General features: G+C 40.2%; 1 protein-coding gene across 1 annotated transcript in view; it reads left to right on the forward strand.

The window, feature by feature from the left end:
• TMEM132C (transmembrane protein 132C) overlaps positions 1–16,325 on the forward strand; it is an 88,647-nt gene that overhangs the window by 64,761 nt on the left and 7,561 nt on the right. The window contains exons 5-7 of the mRNA XM_042865761.1: positions 13,493–13,698; positions 14,162–14,435; positions 15,304–15,495. Coding sequence (XP_042721695.1) covers positions 13,493–13,698; positions 14,162–14,435; positions 15,304–15,495 — 672 coding nt within the window. The remainder of the gene's footprint in view (positions 1–13,492; positions 13,699–14,161; positions 14,436–15,303; positions 15,496–16,325) is intronic.

A 16,325-nucleotide genomic window follows, 5' to 3' on the forward strand; every position in this document is an offset into this window, starting at 1 on the left:
AATTCTGTAGGTTTATCATTTTCCTCTGTAAAATACTCATCTGAATATCCTGTTGGGAGTTACCATTCTTTTACAAGACGAAGTCTAGTCCTAATAAACAATACCTCTTTGTACAAGATCATGAAATCCTCCACAAAGGTGTGCATGTGTCTACAGTTAATATTCCCAAGCATCCTTGTCATAGCAGAATCATCTGTCAAACAGATAAGTGTCCATTTTATGGGTCCTGCAAACAGCCTAGAGGTAATGTTTTTGCCCTGCTACATGGCCATCAGATAAAAGCTTATTTGTATTAATTTTTACGGTGCCTTCAGTTTGGCTTCTGTAACATTATTCTCAGTAACAGAGCCCAGTGGAGATTGAAAGATAAGATATATCTGCAAGTTACAGGTAATAGTTTCCCCAGTGATAAGCTTGGTCTCGAGGCAGCTCAATGCATTGTCTGCATCCTGTCTTAATCTGCTGACTATTACTCCTTTTACTTTTTTTAATACCTCTTGCTCTCGGCTCAGAGCAGCACTCTTCTTTACTTCCAAATTTACTGTTGATTTCCTGACCTTTAAAAGTCTTTGAGTGCTCTAGACCTTCACACAGGGGTCCAACCTTTAAAAGAGGACAAAAAATTTATTATGGTACTAAAAATCAAGCAACGGCCAAATTCTGCTTTGCTAAGATGGAAATTACTGGTAGGATCCGTGTATTTGTATTCATTAACAGTGATTGCTGTTGCATACATAGGCTCCTTTTCATCTCTTAGAAATTCAAGTGGAATGTGGCTGCTTTTGCCAGAGCTTTTGTGTGGTTTGCTTGAGGGCAAACACTGCTCCGGGTTCCCAGGTCACCTGGCTGCTGGAACAGATGCGGTTTCATGCTGTGAAGAAGAGCAGAATTTCAGGAGACTTGCATTACCTTGTGACATTTCCAGACTGAAAACCCTTGATGCTTACAAGCTTGTGGATGTGGGTTTGTGGTTGTTTTTTTCCATGAAAATAATCTCAGTTCAAAATCTTTTGTGCTGTTTGTATTTCAGGAGTCATTTCTGGGCTAGCTTGTATCCCACTGCTACATGAAGTGATGTTACACACATTATATCATATTTTTTATTATGCTGCTATTACTTATAAATGGTAAATTGCGTGTAGTAGCCTAATACTCTGGAGACCTTATTTACTAGTTTCCTTTCATTCTTAAATGACATTAATAGCTTTAATAATGTCTTAAGCTCAAAACATAGATTCACATAACAGTTGCTCAAATATGCAGCTGCTATGGCCATCAGTGAGAAGAGAAACACAGTTCTCACCTTTAAGATATCCCTGGGCAGTTGTTAATGCACAGTGGGCTCTTGTTTTCGTTGGAGCCGACAAGCAGAGACAGACACTGACTGCAGGTAAAGCCATTGGAAGAATGCTAGGAATTTTTCTTACAAGCCCAAATCTGGGACAGCGTGTCACAGCTGCCCCTTTCTTATCACAGTAAGTTGAAACAAAATCCCAGATCAAAGCAACACTGGACTGTTGGGGGCTGAAAATTTCGCTGAGGGTTTTTGTGGTTGAACTCTAGTATTTAAAAGACTGGAAGCAATGCTGTTTGCAAAGCTTTGAAAGCAATAGTGATGGGACTCACAGACAACTGCCCAGGTTGTGGATCTGGTTTAAAGGCTCAATGCAGTATTCATTTACACACATGAATAACTTTGCTATGAATACTACTAACATCAGGGAACCTACTCATATGAAATTGTCATTTAGGGCTCACGAATGTTTCACAGACTTTGCCATTTGTGACAGAAACAGTTCATATGATGGAATTAATTCTGACTAAAAAGACACAGCTTATGTTCAAATGTCTGCTGTTCATTTGTGTTCCAGTCAGATTAAAGACTATTCTGGATGCTTTATGACGCCTGATGGAGGAAAATCTCAGTTTGCCAATAAGAAAGCTGACAGATGAACATGGGGTCCTAATATGTAAATAAATAGTTGTATGCTAATTGTAGTAACTTAATTTTTAAACATTATGTCTGGCACCATATCACACACAAAACCTGTTTCTCAGAGAAGTCATCGGCATTTGTTAAGAAGATACATATTTAGAAGACACTTTTCTATTGTCTTAATATACTCAATCTTAAATAAATAGCTGTGCTTCAACCCCTTCAGTTCATGTAATCATGGAGTCATAGAATGATATGGGTTAGAGGGGACCTTAAAGATTCTATGATGCTATGATCATTTAGTTCCAACCCCCTGCCATGGACAGGGGCTGCTGCTCAGATAACTGCAAAGAACTGTCACTGCTTTCCACTATTAGCAAAATATACAGTGTATTTTACAAGTAGAAAAGGAAAGCACTGCTTTTATTTTGGTTTGAAACCACTCGTTGGCATCATCTTCAGGTAGTTTTATTAGAAATTGCGTTACCTCTTTTTCTGTCAGTAGATTGAATGCAGTTCCAAGGTGAGAGGCTGAGCTGCAGGCAGCTCTAAAGGATCGAACTCTTGTGGCTCAGTGCTGCACTCATTAAAGTGCTGCACTCATTAAAGCCATCAGGAAAGCTCACCCTGAATTTTTAACAGTATAGGGACAGTCCCTCGGGCTCCTTCATGGCTCATCATACTACCATGGTTCAAAACAAAACCCATAACAAAAATAAGTGCTTTCTATAAAAATATATATCTATAAATATCTATGGAAGGATATGGAAATGCTTGAGATTGTTGAGGAATGACCTAAATATCTGTTGTGTCACTTTCCATAGGACTAATTCAAGATCTGATTCCTTTCCTGTTGAAATTAAAAGGTTATACTATTAGTGTTACAGTGGTCTCATAGAGAATCAATGCTTCCTAAGCATAATTTGGAGATAACTGTACTTAGTTCAACAAAAAGTTATGGATATTGCCAAAGTACAAGAATTAGGAAACTCTGTATCAGAGGCAAGAAAAGTCTGCTCCAAACAAAGCTTCCCATGGCCTCCGAGGTTTCTTCCCTCTAATTTCTCTGCATCTGGAGGCGAGTAATGATGTGGTGATGGCTGTGATGAAGTGTGATGATGCAGATGGTGATTTCACAGGGAAGCAGAGTTTCAGAAGAAATCAGCCCATTAGAAACCCTGGCACATCATGGGCACATTGCATTTTTTTCTCAACCCTTTCAAGTCCTTCTACACATAGCAGGGGAAGCATCCAAACATCTACTGCATTTCTGCACCTCAGCACATGCATGCTTTCTATGTATGGGGCTTTACTGCAAAGCCTTCAAGACTCAGAGGATTTAGGATTTATTGTTCTGCTTTTAAGTTGTAGGAGAAAATAAGAACAAGGGGCTGATGAGAACCTGTTGTTCCTACCAGCTTTTTTGATTAAGGAAATTGCTACCCCCCCCAATTAAAAGCTGCTATAGTGAATACAATGCAATTGATTTATTGCTCAGCTTTTACTTAGGTCAAAGAAACTTGTATTTGTAATTTGTTAGGTAGGTGGAACTGTTCTAGAGATGTCAATGCTAAATAACAAGTAGGAGGATGAAGTTTAGACTAAAACACGTCTTGTTCCTAACTCAGTCCTGTGAGATGAAAGGAAAAATGAAACAGGGTTTCCTGAAATCTGTTATGACCATATGCTTGAATGTAATGTCTTCTGTGGTTGGTGGGGGCATGAAGGGTTCAGTCGAAGCACTCACAGCTACAAGCAGTCCTCCTCCTCTTGTGGCACGGAGGCAGCTGCTCACAGAGCTCCGATGCCTCTTTCAGGTGCTTCATTCACATAGCCAAAATTGCAGCAGCGCTATCACTGGGAAAAATAAGAAAAACTAGGAGCTGAAACTTTCTGGAAGGAAAATAGAAAAGTTGCATTCTGCCTTGTGAGGAGTCTGTGCTCATTCTCAGGGATGCAAGCCTTCCCTTGGTTAGCTCCAGAAGTGAGAGCAGGATGCCCAGTTTATGTGACACTGCTGTCAGAACCATCACAACCGTGCTGCTTTTGGACTGTGTGTGAGCCTGGCATGCTCCCTGCATGGGACTGAGGGAACACAGCAGCAGGCTCTGAACAAGCATAGGATCTGTCAGTGCTTCCCCCCATGGTGCAGAAACCAGAAGGGCCAGCACAGTCGCTTTCCTGAAATGAATGTGCAGTGGCTGATGAACTGCAAATACAGTTCCAGCTCACCACATTCTGATATAGCCTTGAAAGCAGAAGCTGTATCTGTGTGAGAGCAAAACTAGCAGTTTTTCTATCTGATGGTTCCTCTTTCTGCTTCTATTACTGTGTTTCTGTATGATCTGTGTGAAGGTGAAAAGCTTTGAAAACACAAGGAAAGTCACAGCATGGACATTCCATTGTTTTGCTGTTCTTTAAGCCCTGTTACTTTGTAGGCTTTTCTTCTGGTAAATCCAATATGATATGTATTCTGAACAGAATAACAAAGAGAAAATCCACCTCCTTGCCCTCCTCCATATTTCTCATAGCCCTGTGATTTACAGGGATCAGTACATATCAGCAAAGTGAAAAAACTTCAGAGGAGTTTCTGAAAAACGAAACCTGATTGCACAGTAATGTCAGATGCAAATACAACATAGAGGACAGCCGTATGTGGAGCTTTCATAGAAGATGTTCTGCCATTAACGTATAACAGTATTGCCCAAACAGTCGGTTGCAATTGAAATTGAAACTCAAAATAGACATAATCTGAGCTACTTGAATCCAGCAATAAAAGGTGTAAATACCTTGCCATCACATAATAGGCAAAGATTTCAAAGGCAGCTAATGAAGCATTTGAGCCATACCCTTGCAGACTGCTTTCCCTGTCATCTCCTGCCTTCACGCAGTTCACTGCTGGCGTTAGTGATGCCAGAGTGAAAAACCTATACAACCCAAATGAAAAATCAAAGCAAAGTGGCAATAACAATGCCTGAAAATCCACAGAAAATGCTTCAAAATCAACTTCAAAGCTGCAAGTTCAAGACTAGGGAAGAGAATGAGAGAAATAGAATGAGTCTTGTGGCAGCTATAGATTTGATGGGAGGATTAGATGTTTTCTCCAGATCTTTTTGAAAAATGTAGTTAGAAAAAGTGATGTTTTGCCTCTCTTCTTCCTTTTTTCCTGCCAATAGCTGTAATATACACAGTGTGAACTTGTATACTGCAGATACATATGAAGCTAGGTAACCACAAGCAATGTGATGTTCTCAGATGTGCAACTACTGTCCAAAGCATGTAGTTGGAAGCAATTAAAAGTTTCTGCATTCACCCTGCTTTGGCATGAAAGAAATCTGGGACTGCGTTGTACGTGTAGACTGGTGCATCCCTGGTGAGCAGTAGCCAAACTCTCTATTCTGCCCCATTTTCAGAAATTACTTGACTTGAGAGTGCACAAAACAAGACAGATTTTGTTTTACGTGATAATGGTATCTGCAGAGAGCTCCTGTGGCTCAGCACAGCTACAGTTGAGCTTCAGAAGCTGGTCATTTGGGAGCAAATAGATGCCCTCCAGCCTCAGCTGGCATTTTTTGCCCCTTTTACTCTCTCAGTTCTGTCATAGTGAATGATATTCAGTTGGTTAAATGTACTGCTTCTGCTCTGCAGAGCTGCCAGCAAAATCTTTGTAATGAGATTAGATAATGTACAGCCTTTTCCCTAAGAAATGCTCTCTAGCTTTGGGGGTTTTCTAGTTAGTTTTGCTAATCTGGCTGCTGATACTGAAAATGCAGATGCTTCTCAGAGAAGAGAGTCCAAATTGCTTCTAAACTGTGGCCCTGACTTTACAGAGTCCTCTCCTTTTCTTCAGTGCTCCAGGCTCATTCCCTGCATTATTAGTGCGGGTTGCTGGGAATTTTGCCTAAGGGCTGATTGCAGGAATTGAAACCACATTTGGAACATGGCAGCTGCTCACAAGCACAATGCAACGTGAAAGCAGAAGCCATGTTATCCACTGAAAACTGCAGAGTTAATTCTAAGAGTGGCTTTAATCGCTTATTAAAGTGTAATAGCTGCCCTGCTCCCTCATCACTGTTTCCAGAGTGGGGGTGATAAGTCCTCAATATTTTGCAGAAACAAATTCATTTTATTCTGCTGGGTCATAGGTATAAAGCAACTCTCAGCGTTATTCTTGCTTGCAAGAGGAAAAAAATCAAGCCTTTCGTTTATATGACAGCCTTATCAGGGTAAAGTCTTCATTGCTGTATTTGTCTTAATGCTGTCCTGATGAGGGGAGTTTTTGGCTTCACTTTCCAAGTCACTGAGCACAGCTCCAGCTGAAGTCAGTGGAAACAGGGAGTAGCTCTGGCAAGTTGAGGCACACTAGCAATTAGCAACTCCTGTAATGGATACCTCCTTTATAAAGGCTGTTCTGAGTGTGACAGAGCTGTAAATATCAGGCCAGAGATTGTGGAAGAACTTGTGTCTGAAGCTTTAACTCTTACCAGGTTTAAACTGTCTAGCATGAGAAAATAAGTACTAAGGACCTTGAGACTGCTTCCATTTTCCAGCAGCAGGTTACTGATTACGCAGAGTTATTCAATCAGGCACTGAAATCCCTCTTATGAAGCAGTTGCCATCAGGTGATGTTAATGTAACATAGACTTTCTTAATCTATAGAACCACAGTCTGAAAACCTCTAACATTTCTGCAGAAAATGTTGTAAGATTATTGTAGAACAAATTCTACAGCAAGGATACCAATATTTCAAAATCCTGGAAAAATGCCTCAAAATCTAGTCGAATGGTTTATCACTGCCTAGCATTTGCTGTCTGATATTTAAGTGTTAGTATACTTAATGGATAAGTCATTCTGGTGCTTTGTATTTATTAATGGGATGAATGACTTTTTTTCACAAAGCTTAACCTTCAAGTACTTCAATTGCCCTTCTGGTATATAAGAGTGATGATGCTGAGCTGAAATTGTAAGAGAGTTATATCTTTGAAAACTGCTGAGCATCACTGTTCTTTACTAATTATCCTGTAAGTTTTCTCATTGAAATTGAGATTCCTTTAAGAGGTACTGAAAAAAGCTTTTTGCTCATAGAAGTGCTTTCATAAATATTTAAGCATTTATGTAACCTTTGAATACATAGCAACACTTACATTAGTATAACAGAAATGAGCAAATGGGTTTACTCAAAATAACAGATTCTGGACCTTTCCAGCCTCGTGGGAATGATCATCAGAGAAGCCACTACAAAGTTTATTATTTTAAATAAATTTGTTTAAAGACACACACCAATGCTTCTTTGTCTTGTCAAAATTACAGAGTGAGGAGAATGTGAGCCCAAGTCATAGAGAATAGATTGGAAGCCATGTATCACAAAACTGGCCTGGCCAGGTCCCTAAGAAGAAAGCCCATCAAGGCCAGACCTGTTCAGAAATAGGATGTCCATTCTTGCTCTGTCTTGTTGACAGACAATGTCCTTCAAGAAACCTGAGATTCTTCAAAACTGCAATATTGGTCTCGTCACACGAAGTATAAAGTATGTTCTTCCAACAATAAAAGCAGATTGAGGTGGAAAAAAAAGCAGGAGTAACCTCTCTGTGAGGTACGGTCTCTTAACAGAAATGCAAGCTTCTTTTTGTCTGTCGTTTTAAAGCTGTGAGTGACAGAAAAGCACTCTGTGTCAGGTGTGGCAGATGTGAAGGACTGCAAGGGCAGTGGCACACAGGCATGCAAGTTTCCTGCTCTTGCAGCCCACACATTATTCTGAGGGCTATTCTGAAGGGAAACAGTTTTTTTGGCATCTTGATGTTATTTCCAAGAGAAGTTGAGAACATCGAATTGTTCGCCAGGTGCTGAACCCAGAGTTACATTGGATTTATGTGTTGCTGTCTCAAAGGAAACTCCATTGAAGAGGGCTGAGCAGCCTCACTTTTCAAAAAACAATCTAGGAGGAAAGAACACAACTCTTCACATTTCCAACCCTGACCTGCAGAATCTTTTGACAAGTCATTTTGGCCTATTTTACTTAAAGTGGCCTCCAGCTGAATATGCCTCCACTTTATGCACGTATCTCAGCAAGGTTCTCATCACCCACAGTCAGCGCTCATGCCAGTCACACCTAAAGCTTCTCTCTAAGAATACAAGTTAGTTCTAATCATTTTAGTCTCCCTCTGTATTTACAGAGCAGTAGCCAGCTAACATCCTATGAAGTACTTACCAAGCTGCTTTTCTACTGCATTTGCTTCCCTTTGATTTCTCTGACACTTCTGCTTTTTTCATACCTTCAAGTGATGGAAGCCAATCAGTTTGTGAAGCAACTCTACCAAAAATAGAGTTTAAAATATTTATCCCACAGATATTGAAATATTTATGTCTTTATTTGCAATTAGCCTTTCTAGGTGTAGAAAGCTAATGAATACAAGGACTTCTACCATTATCATAACACGATATTATTTAATTGCAGAATAGGTGAGTTTGAAAGGGATCTCTGAAGGTCACCTTGTCCAGCTCCCCTACTTAAGCAGGTCCACCTAGAATTGCTTTCCCATTTCTCTTTGTTTCTGTTCCATTTAAAAGTTTAGAGAATTTTAAACCTCAGGGTGTTTAGTTAAGGGTAAACCAGAGAGATTTGTTCCTAGAAAACAGATAGATTCTTCACTAATTTGCAGTTTTCATAAACTTAACAGCATTGCCATATTAAAAGCTTCTCTTTTTTGTCCTTCAGGACTGTTCTTCAGGGACCTGTTGCTAAGGATTAATGTCTTAAGAGGTGAAAAATTGCTTGGATGATAAACAAGCTATATGCTAGGCTCACATGGTTGGTACCATTTATTTGTGGATCTTATAGCTGTCATTCTTTCCACTCCTGTGTACAACTGACACAAACCAGAGCAGACAGCATTTTGAGTTTGCCATCTTTTGAAAGACAGTCCCAGCTTATGTTTGACATGATATTTGTCTTATTTAAACTATCTGCCTCCAGCAGTAATTGGATGAAAATTTCTTAGTAATCTGTAGCAGAAATTAGCCAACAAAGGGGAGATAATCTTTCAGAAGTGTCAGCAGCCCTTTTATAGCTGCAGAGTCCAAGGCAGTACACTGTCACACCCCATATGGTGTGACAGGCAGCTCATGTTGTGATAGCCATCTCGATTCTTGCAATTCTGCAATACAGACCTCACTGTGGGATCAAGACCTTAATCTGAAATAAGTAAGAGAAAGGAAGACCCAGAGGTTTTGCATTTGACTGGTACTAGAAAACCCAATATCTGTTGCAGTTAATTTGTTCGTTACTAGGTGGAAAGGTACATTCACTCCCCAGATCACAAAGTCAGAGTGCCATAGGTAGCGATTCAAGAATGACTCTTCTTTTGATTTCCAGGCAGTAGTTTGCTCTGTCAGCTCAATAAAATGTGATTTGTTGCAGAGTGAATCTGTCCAAGCCATTTGGAAAGACAATGGCCTTTGTAGCAAAGGGGCACAAAAATACAATGCCAGAAAAAAAGGAGAAACAAAGTAGAAAGCCCCTGAGAACTGTGCTTAGCCCCATCTTCAGCCATCTAGCTCCTTTATTTTAGTTTTAATCTGAAGAAAGAAGTTAGAAAAATGGAGAAAAGGAGGAAAGTAGCTGAATGCAGCTTAATAATGAAAGAAACTGCTGAAATAGCACCAGAAATCTCTTTATAATGCAAAACTCCTCGCGGATCTGCTACGCAGAAAGGAAAAAACAATCACTTAAAGGTGGTGGCTAAGCAGCCTTTCCCTTCATTGTCTCTCACTTCTTCTGTAGCTAAAGATAAAAAGCCATTTCAGACAGAAATTGTCTTTATAGTCAAAGCATAAATACAACAAGAGAAGAGACAAGATCTCTGCTCAGTCTGCAGCCTTGCATTCTCTGTCAGAGGCTTCTTGAAGTACTGTGGGCAGACGAGTGCTGGTCACTGTGATGTTTGGTGACCTTCTCAGAATCACTGCAAAGCCCTGGAGGAAACAGAGACTTTCATCTATCTATCTAAAATACATAAACAAAAATCCCTTTCAAATTAAAAATAATGTGATTTCTAACATGATCCTGTTTAATTTATTACCCTTTTTTAATCTCCCTTCTACCTTTCTTCTATGATTCCACAGGACAGTGCTTTTAGTTGTCCCCATCATTCTTGTTTTCATCTTTTTTAAACCCCGTGTGCGTAAGGATCAAAATAGTGTCACCAAGGCTGCTTTGAGTTGTTCCTAGCAAGTTGGCTGTGCTGTTACTTCCATCTGACTGAGTTAGTCTGAGCTAAGTGGACTGATGCAGCACACATAACTCCTACATTTTTTTGTGACGGGCATCCGCTTAGCAAGTTAGCCTTCGCATTGTGAGTTGGATGCTGAGATCCTGTTCCCTTCTCCCTTTCACCCCTGTACAGCACGAGTTGGATAGTCTGTTGCCTTTCTTTGTAAAAAGCAATCAGTGTTACTTCAAGAACAGTGAATACCTGAAGGCACAAAGTTGAAATGCATGCAGTAATACCATATCAAATGTGCTCCTCCTAGACTCTCTCTGTGTTATGCCTGTATAGGAAATAAAGGAACAGAAGAAGGAGCATGTGTAAGGACATTAGTGCTGCTTGTACTTGGTGAAAAGAGTAATGTTTTTTTCAATGCAAGTCATAAAGACCTGCCACTGTTGCTGATGCATGTCTAGTACTAAATATTAACCTGTAGCAATTTTAAGGGCTGCTTGTTAGCTGCAGCAGCCACTACCTTAGGATGCTATATGTATTTGTTTAGCCATTTGTTTGTTGCGTACCCATGAAGGGATATAGCAGCTTTACAAATACAGATAGAGTTTGGATCTCAGCCCAGGACCATTTAGGACTTGCAGTTTTGCTGCTATTGTTATTGCATATTTTCCCTGACAGACACATTTGTTCTGTTACTGACAATGTTGGGCTTTAGATAATATTAAATCATATACCTAGACCAGATCAGGTAGGACTGAAGCTAAATATGTTATCAGGAATCTTTTATTAGCATGTGCATGTGGCTTACTATGTGTATAAATAAGAAGCTTGTTCAACTAACTCCAAAGGCTCATCCAGTTGCCTTTGGGATCAGCTCATAGGAATGAAGAGGATGGAGCCAGTTTCAGAAGGAGAGTGGCTACTGCTGCAAGCATGATTCAATTAGATCTCACTGACCAGCCTCCCCAAAGACTTCTGCTCAGAGGAAGGTAGAGCTAAGGAAAGAAGAGTCATATCTGAATCTGCTTTATCAGCTGACCCAGAGATAGAATCTTGTCCTCCAGGAGCACTATTTCTGATTTGGCTCTAGAAATTGGTCTGCTCTCCAGGTATTGTGACTTTCTGACTCTCCTGACCAAGGCTCCCTGGGCTGCATTGCTTGCAATAATGGGAGAAAACAGACAGAAAGAGTTGAACTGACTTTCCTGGGATCATAGAGGAAGAAAGAAATCAGATTCAGTGTCAGCCAGGACTTCCTTGTACTTTCACTGAGGATGTTGTGCTATTGATAACATTAATTTTTTGTTATTTTGTTTAGATATGAATTCCTTTTCACTTCAGCTATCAAAGAATTAAAAATCTGGTTAAAATAATTCCCAAATTTCTATCAGAGATGGAGAGACATTGTCAGCTGCTGGAAGAAGGGGGTCTGATGCTGCCAAGCATTGAGGGTCAGCCACTGGCCACTTGTTTTTGAGCAGTGGAGACAGCAGCAGCTGGACAGCAGGCTTGTGCTAGATATCAGCAGCTCAAATCTGGAAGCTGACTGCCCCAGTGTGTGCTAATAGTTGTGCTCTAGGCAGAGATGATGTTGTCAAGGAGTCCAGGCTGGAACTCCTGACATGTAGCCTTCACTTGCCTGTTCTGTAGTAATTTTCATGAGAAACATTTTCCTGATGCTGCTTCTCCCAGGGTGAAGCTGATACAAAGGCACTGTAGAAAGCCACAGCAGCAAATATAGGACAGGGTTGTGAATCACTCTATTGTAGTATATATCACATTATACATCTCTGCTGCATAGTACCCGTAGATTAAATTGAGCAGTCATTCTGAAACAGCCTAGTGTGAACAAAGACCATTTCTGATTACTGTTCAAGTTAACATGTGTAAAAATGGGGCATGCCATTTGTGTTGATACCATCGGACTTTTAAACCTTGGTCTGAGGGAGAAGCCTAGAAAAGCTGGTGGGCCTTTTATTGTAGCTTGTAGAACTGTTTTCAGTCAACAGAGCCCAGCCACAGCATAACCTTCTTAGTAAATGAGTCATAAAAATGTTTGTATTATATTCTCTGAAGTTTCCTTTTGCAATCAATTATTTTACCAGAATGTGGGCAGCACTTAAACCTGACGAAGGATACAAAGTGGGGTGTATATGTCAAACTGGGAAAAATTCAGCTCCTGTATCTGTGGTCACAAAGGACACCCATCTGTTCTAAGAGTATGAGGATGTGAAAGTTTCCAGTTGGAAATCTTCATTAGAATAAAATGGTGTTGAGTGGAAGTAAAAGGGAGCAGAGGATGGTATGTGTTCAGGTGGAGAGACACATTACCACCTCTGCCAATATTTGTTATGGGTGATGAAATATATCTGATGGGATGGGAGCAAGAACAGGAGTGGAAGAAATCTGCTGGGTTCACTGTTAATTTCTGCAGACATGTCAGCTCATTTAATAATATAACAGCTCCCATTGCTAGCCACTTAATATATGATTAATGTACCACAGGATTCCCCCAGACATTTATGACACCTTTAGGAATAGATACGACAATGACTTTATCACGTGAAGTCACTTCATACTATTTGCATCCCTCTTAATGATTTATATATTTGGGAGTGATTTTATCACTGGTACTCAGTAAAGTAATAAATGAGAAAACTCAATGGTCTGTAAATTACAACATTGATTAAAGATGTGATTACTGATATAACTCTTACATGGCTATGATAATACTTGCTTATATTTCAAGACAGTATTTACATGTTAATGATAAATCTACTGCAGTGTTTAGAAATACTTTACAGCTTTAACTAAAATGTAAGCATTTACAAACAAATAATGTTTATTGCAGAGGGAACAAATAGATTTCTGTTATTCTGCAGTGGCTGAAATCCACTCCAAAGTCAGCTTTGTTTTGAGGACTGAAAGCAGTGTCACTTCCTGCTGAAGATCAAATCTTGTTGGAGTAGGGCTTCGATTTGTTGCTTGCCACCATTGAGACATGTCATGGTTTCTCAAGTTCCTCTTGGCCAAGCTGTGAAACAGCCACGCTCATTTCAAATTCCACAGCACTGTGAACAGTGCATAGCAAACAGAGGATCAACCACTACTTTCATAACTGGTACCCAATTTTCAGGCACCTGCAGAGGCAATTAATTTTTGTGTTTATCTGTTCCCATTCTAAAAGGTTGTCATTAACATGCAAAAAGAGTGTCTTTTGGGGGGTTTTCTGTTTTGTTTTGTTTTGTTTTGTTTTATTTTGAGCTGTGATGGTTACCCTTAGAGCCTGTGTTGTTTCAACAATTACGTTTTCTTCTTTCTCTCTCCCTCACCTTAGGTTTCTGATAGATGTGACTATGTTTATGTCAATGGCAAAGAAATGAAAGGCAAGGTGAATGTGCTCGTGAACTTCACGTATCAGTATCTGAGCGCTCCTCTGCAAATCACAGTCTGGGTCCCACGCCTGCCTCTTCAGATAGACATTTCGGACACAGAACTGAGCCAAATAAAAGGCTGGCGGGTCCCCGTGGTTTCCAACAAAAGGTGTGTCTGAGATGCTCGATTTCTTGGGTATTTTTGTGAAATAATAGAGTTGATTTTAACTCTCAGCAAGAACAGCTGCTTCTGCACCAAAATGCAGCATCTTTCCTTGTGTAACAGCAGCACTGGCAGCTTTAGTTTTGCTCTGGACATTTGCAGGTCTAATAAAGGTTTTAAAGTCTATGGAATTCTTGTTGTGTTTGTGTCTATCATACTCAACAGAGCATAAAACTTTGTGATTGTAACTGTTGTTCACACATACCAACTTAGATGAAGAAGTGTTGTTGTTCATTTGTGTTGTTCTTTTTAGTGCTGAATAGCCACGAATTAGCAATGATCTTAACAAAACAGAAGGGAGGGCTTAATAACTTAAGGGAATCCTCTCCACTAGCACTGCAGTGTTAGTTTGTCTAATTTTCCTGAAAACAATTCTTTATTCTTTTTTTTTTTTTTTTAAATCAAAAAGACCCACCAGAGACAGTGATGATGAAGATGAAGATGAACGGAAAGGAAGAGGATGCACTCTCCAGTACCAGCATGCCATGGTGCGAGTCCTGACACAGTTTGTAGCTGAGGATTCTAGCCCTTGGGGTCAGCTGAGCTACCTGCTGGGCTCGGATTGGCAGTTTGACATTACAGACCTCGTAATGGATTTTATGAAGCTGGAAGAACCTCACATTGCAAAGCTGCAGGAAGGAAGGATTTTAATCGGACGGGAAGTAGGAATGACAACAATGCAGGTACTGTGCTCTGGGCTGCCACATTCTACCATTCACTTAGAGAATCTATACATGGGCACAAAATACAGTACAGCTTTCCTCTGTCTTGAAACAGGATAGTTTCCCATTACATTCCTGTGACCTTCTAGAGTGTCACACACATTAGCGTTAGTGAGGGGACATTCAACCAAGCTAGTGGCAGTGCAAGACATGCTGAATGACCAGGAGTGGGACATGCAGCCTTCAGAGGCATTTAGAAAAGGCAGCAATTGCAGGTTGTGAGAAGTCAGAGTCCTTGTCCTACATAGATGCAGACTATCACCAGTCAACTGATGAGCATCATTTTGACTTTATGACACGAAGACCTTTAGATAATGCCTGTTTTCTTTTGACTTAGTTAAACGTTAACTCAGGAAACAAAAATACAGCCTGGTGAATTAACCCTGAAAGGCCAATAGTGGAAATTGACAATACCATGTCTCAGTTCTTCTCCAGCTGAGGAAACCCAATGCACAAAATCTGAATAAAGCTTGCCTATGAGATGGGGAAGGTGGAGAGGACAATATATATGTGAACAATGCCTTCCAAAGTTCCCATAAAGACAGCAGTATGGCTCTCAAATGTGTTAAAGGGAAGGATATCCTGCTACAGGAATTACCAGGCAAAGAAGCAAAGGACAAATCCTAAATGTGTCCAGTCTCCCTTAGGAATAACCTCTGTACAGAATGTTTTTTCCACACACCATTTGAAATCAGACTGCCTTTTCAGCGCACTCTCCCACTAGGTTTTATGCTTAAGGCTTTGGAGACAAGAAGAGCAATAAACATAAGAGATATTATTTTAAATTATCGGCCCTTCTCTAAATTGATTCTTTTGTGTTTCTCTACAGGTTTTGTCTCCTCTGTCTGACTCCATCCTGGCAGAGAAGACAGTGACTGTTCTAGATGACAAAGTGACCATAACAGACCTTGGAGTCCAGATGGTGGCTGGGCTTTCACTCTTTCTTCAGCCAAGCGCAGCAAGTAGTCGAGCCATTGTGGCTACAACTGTTGCTCAAGAGCTACTTCATACTCCTAAGCAGGTAGTTCACACCTCAGCTTTTACTGTTGTTGCCTTTTGGAATGGGGACAGTGTTTTATCAATGCAAAGTACATGTGATATTTTAGTATCAAGTGTACAAGTAATCCTAGCTCATGTCTACAGCAATTGCTTTTCTGCAGAGTTACTCTGGATCTGTCTTCTCATTTCTTCCTTTCAGATATGGACTTAATCCACTCTAAGAGTTCTGGCTATACTAAAGTTTGCATTATTTACATTTTTAGTACCCTTTCTTTAAATAATGCAACATCTGTTATTTTTGCAACACAGTCTCTGGACAGTGATCTCTGTTTGCTTTATGAGCATGCCCTTGTTTTCCATGCCAGAGAGCAAAGAGCTCTGTGTATCACAACAATTTTATATTTTGAAGAGCTATAAAGTAGAGGCAGAAGAAAGCCAAATACTTTTCTTTTTCCTCCTGGATTCACAGCAGGCTTCCAGTCTCCTCTGTCCTTCTATTTTTCAAATAGATTTTGGGGAGTTCATTATTAGGGTGTCAATATGGTGATTCTTAATTTAAGCCAGCAAATTTCCATCTCTGGAAAAGGAGGCTTCCAAGCAGTCCTCAGTTCCCATGTAGAAAAGAGGGAAAAGGATTAACACCAGACCAAGGCAAACAGTTGTATTGGAACAGATTAAAAACAGCAGCAGCAGCAAAACATGTTGTATCTGTGTTCATTGCTCAGTTAGCCAGTTTGAGGAGTGGGGCTGGGGACCATGCAGTTAACTTTGCCTACATCTACTCCTCTAAGAGAAACTGTATTACATCTCAAGTCAACCTTAATGGCCCATTTTTGTGATTATTGCTACCTA

The sequence above is a fragment of the Lagopus leucura genome, unplaced genomic scaffold (assembly GCF_019238085.1).
Source record: "Lagopus leucura isolate 7727_CA_CO unplaced genomic scaffold, USGS_WTPT01 Super-Scaffold_806, whole genome shotgun sequence".
NCBI lineage: Eukaryota > Metazoa > Chordata > Aves > Galliformes > Phasianidae > Lagopus > Lagopus leucura.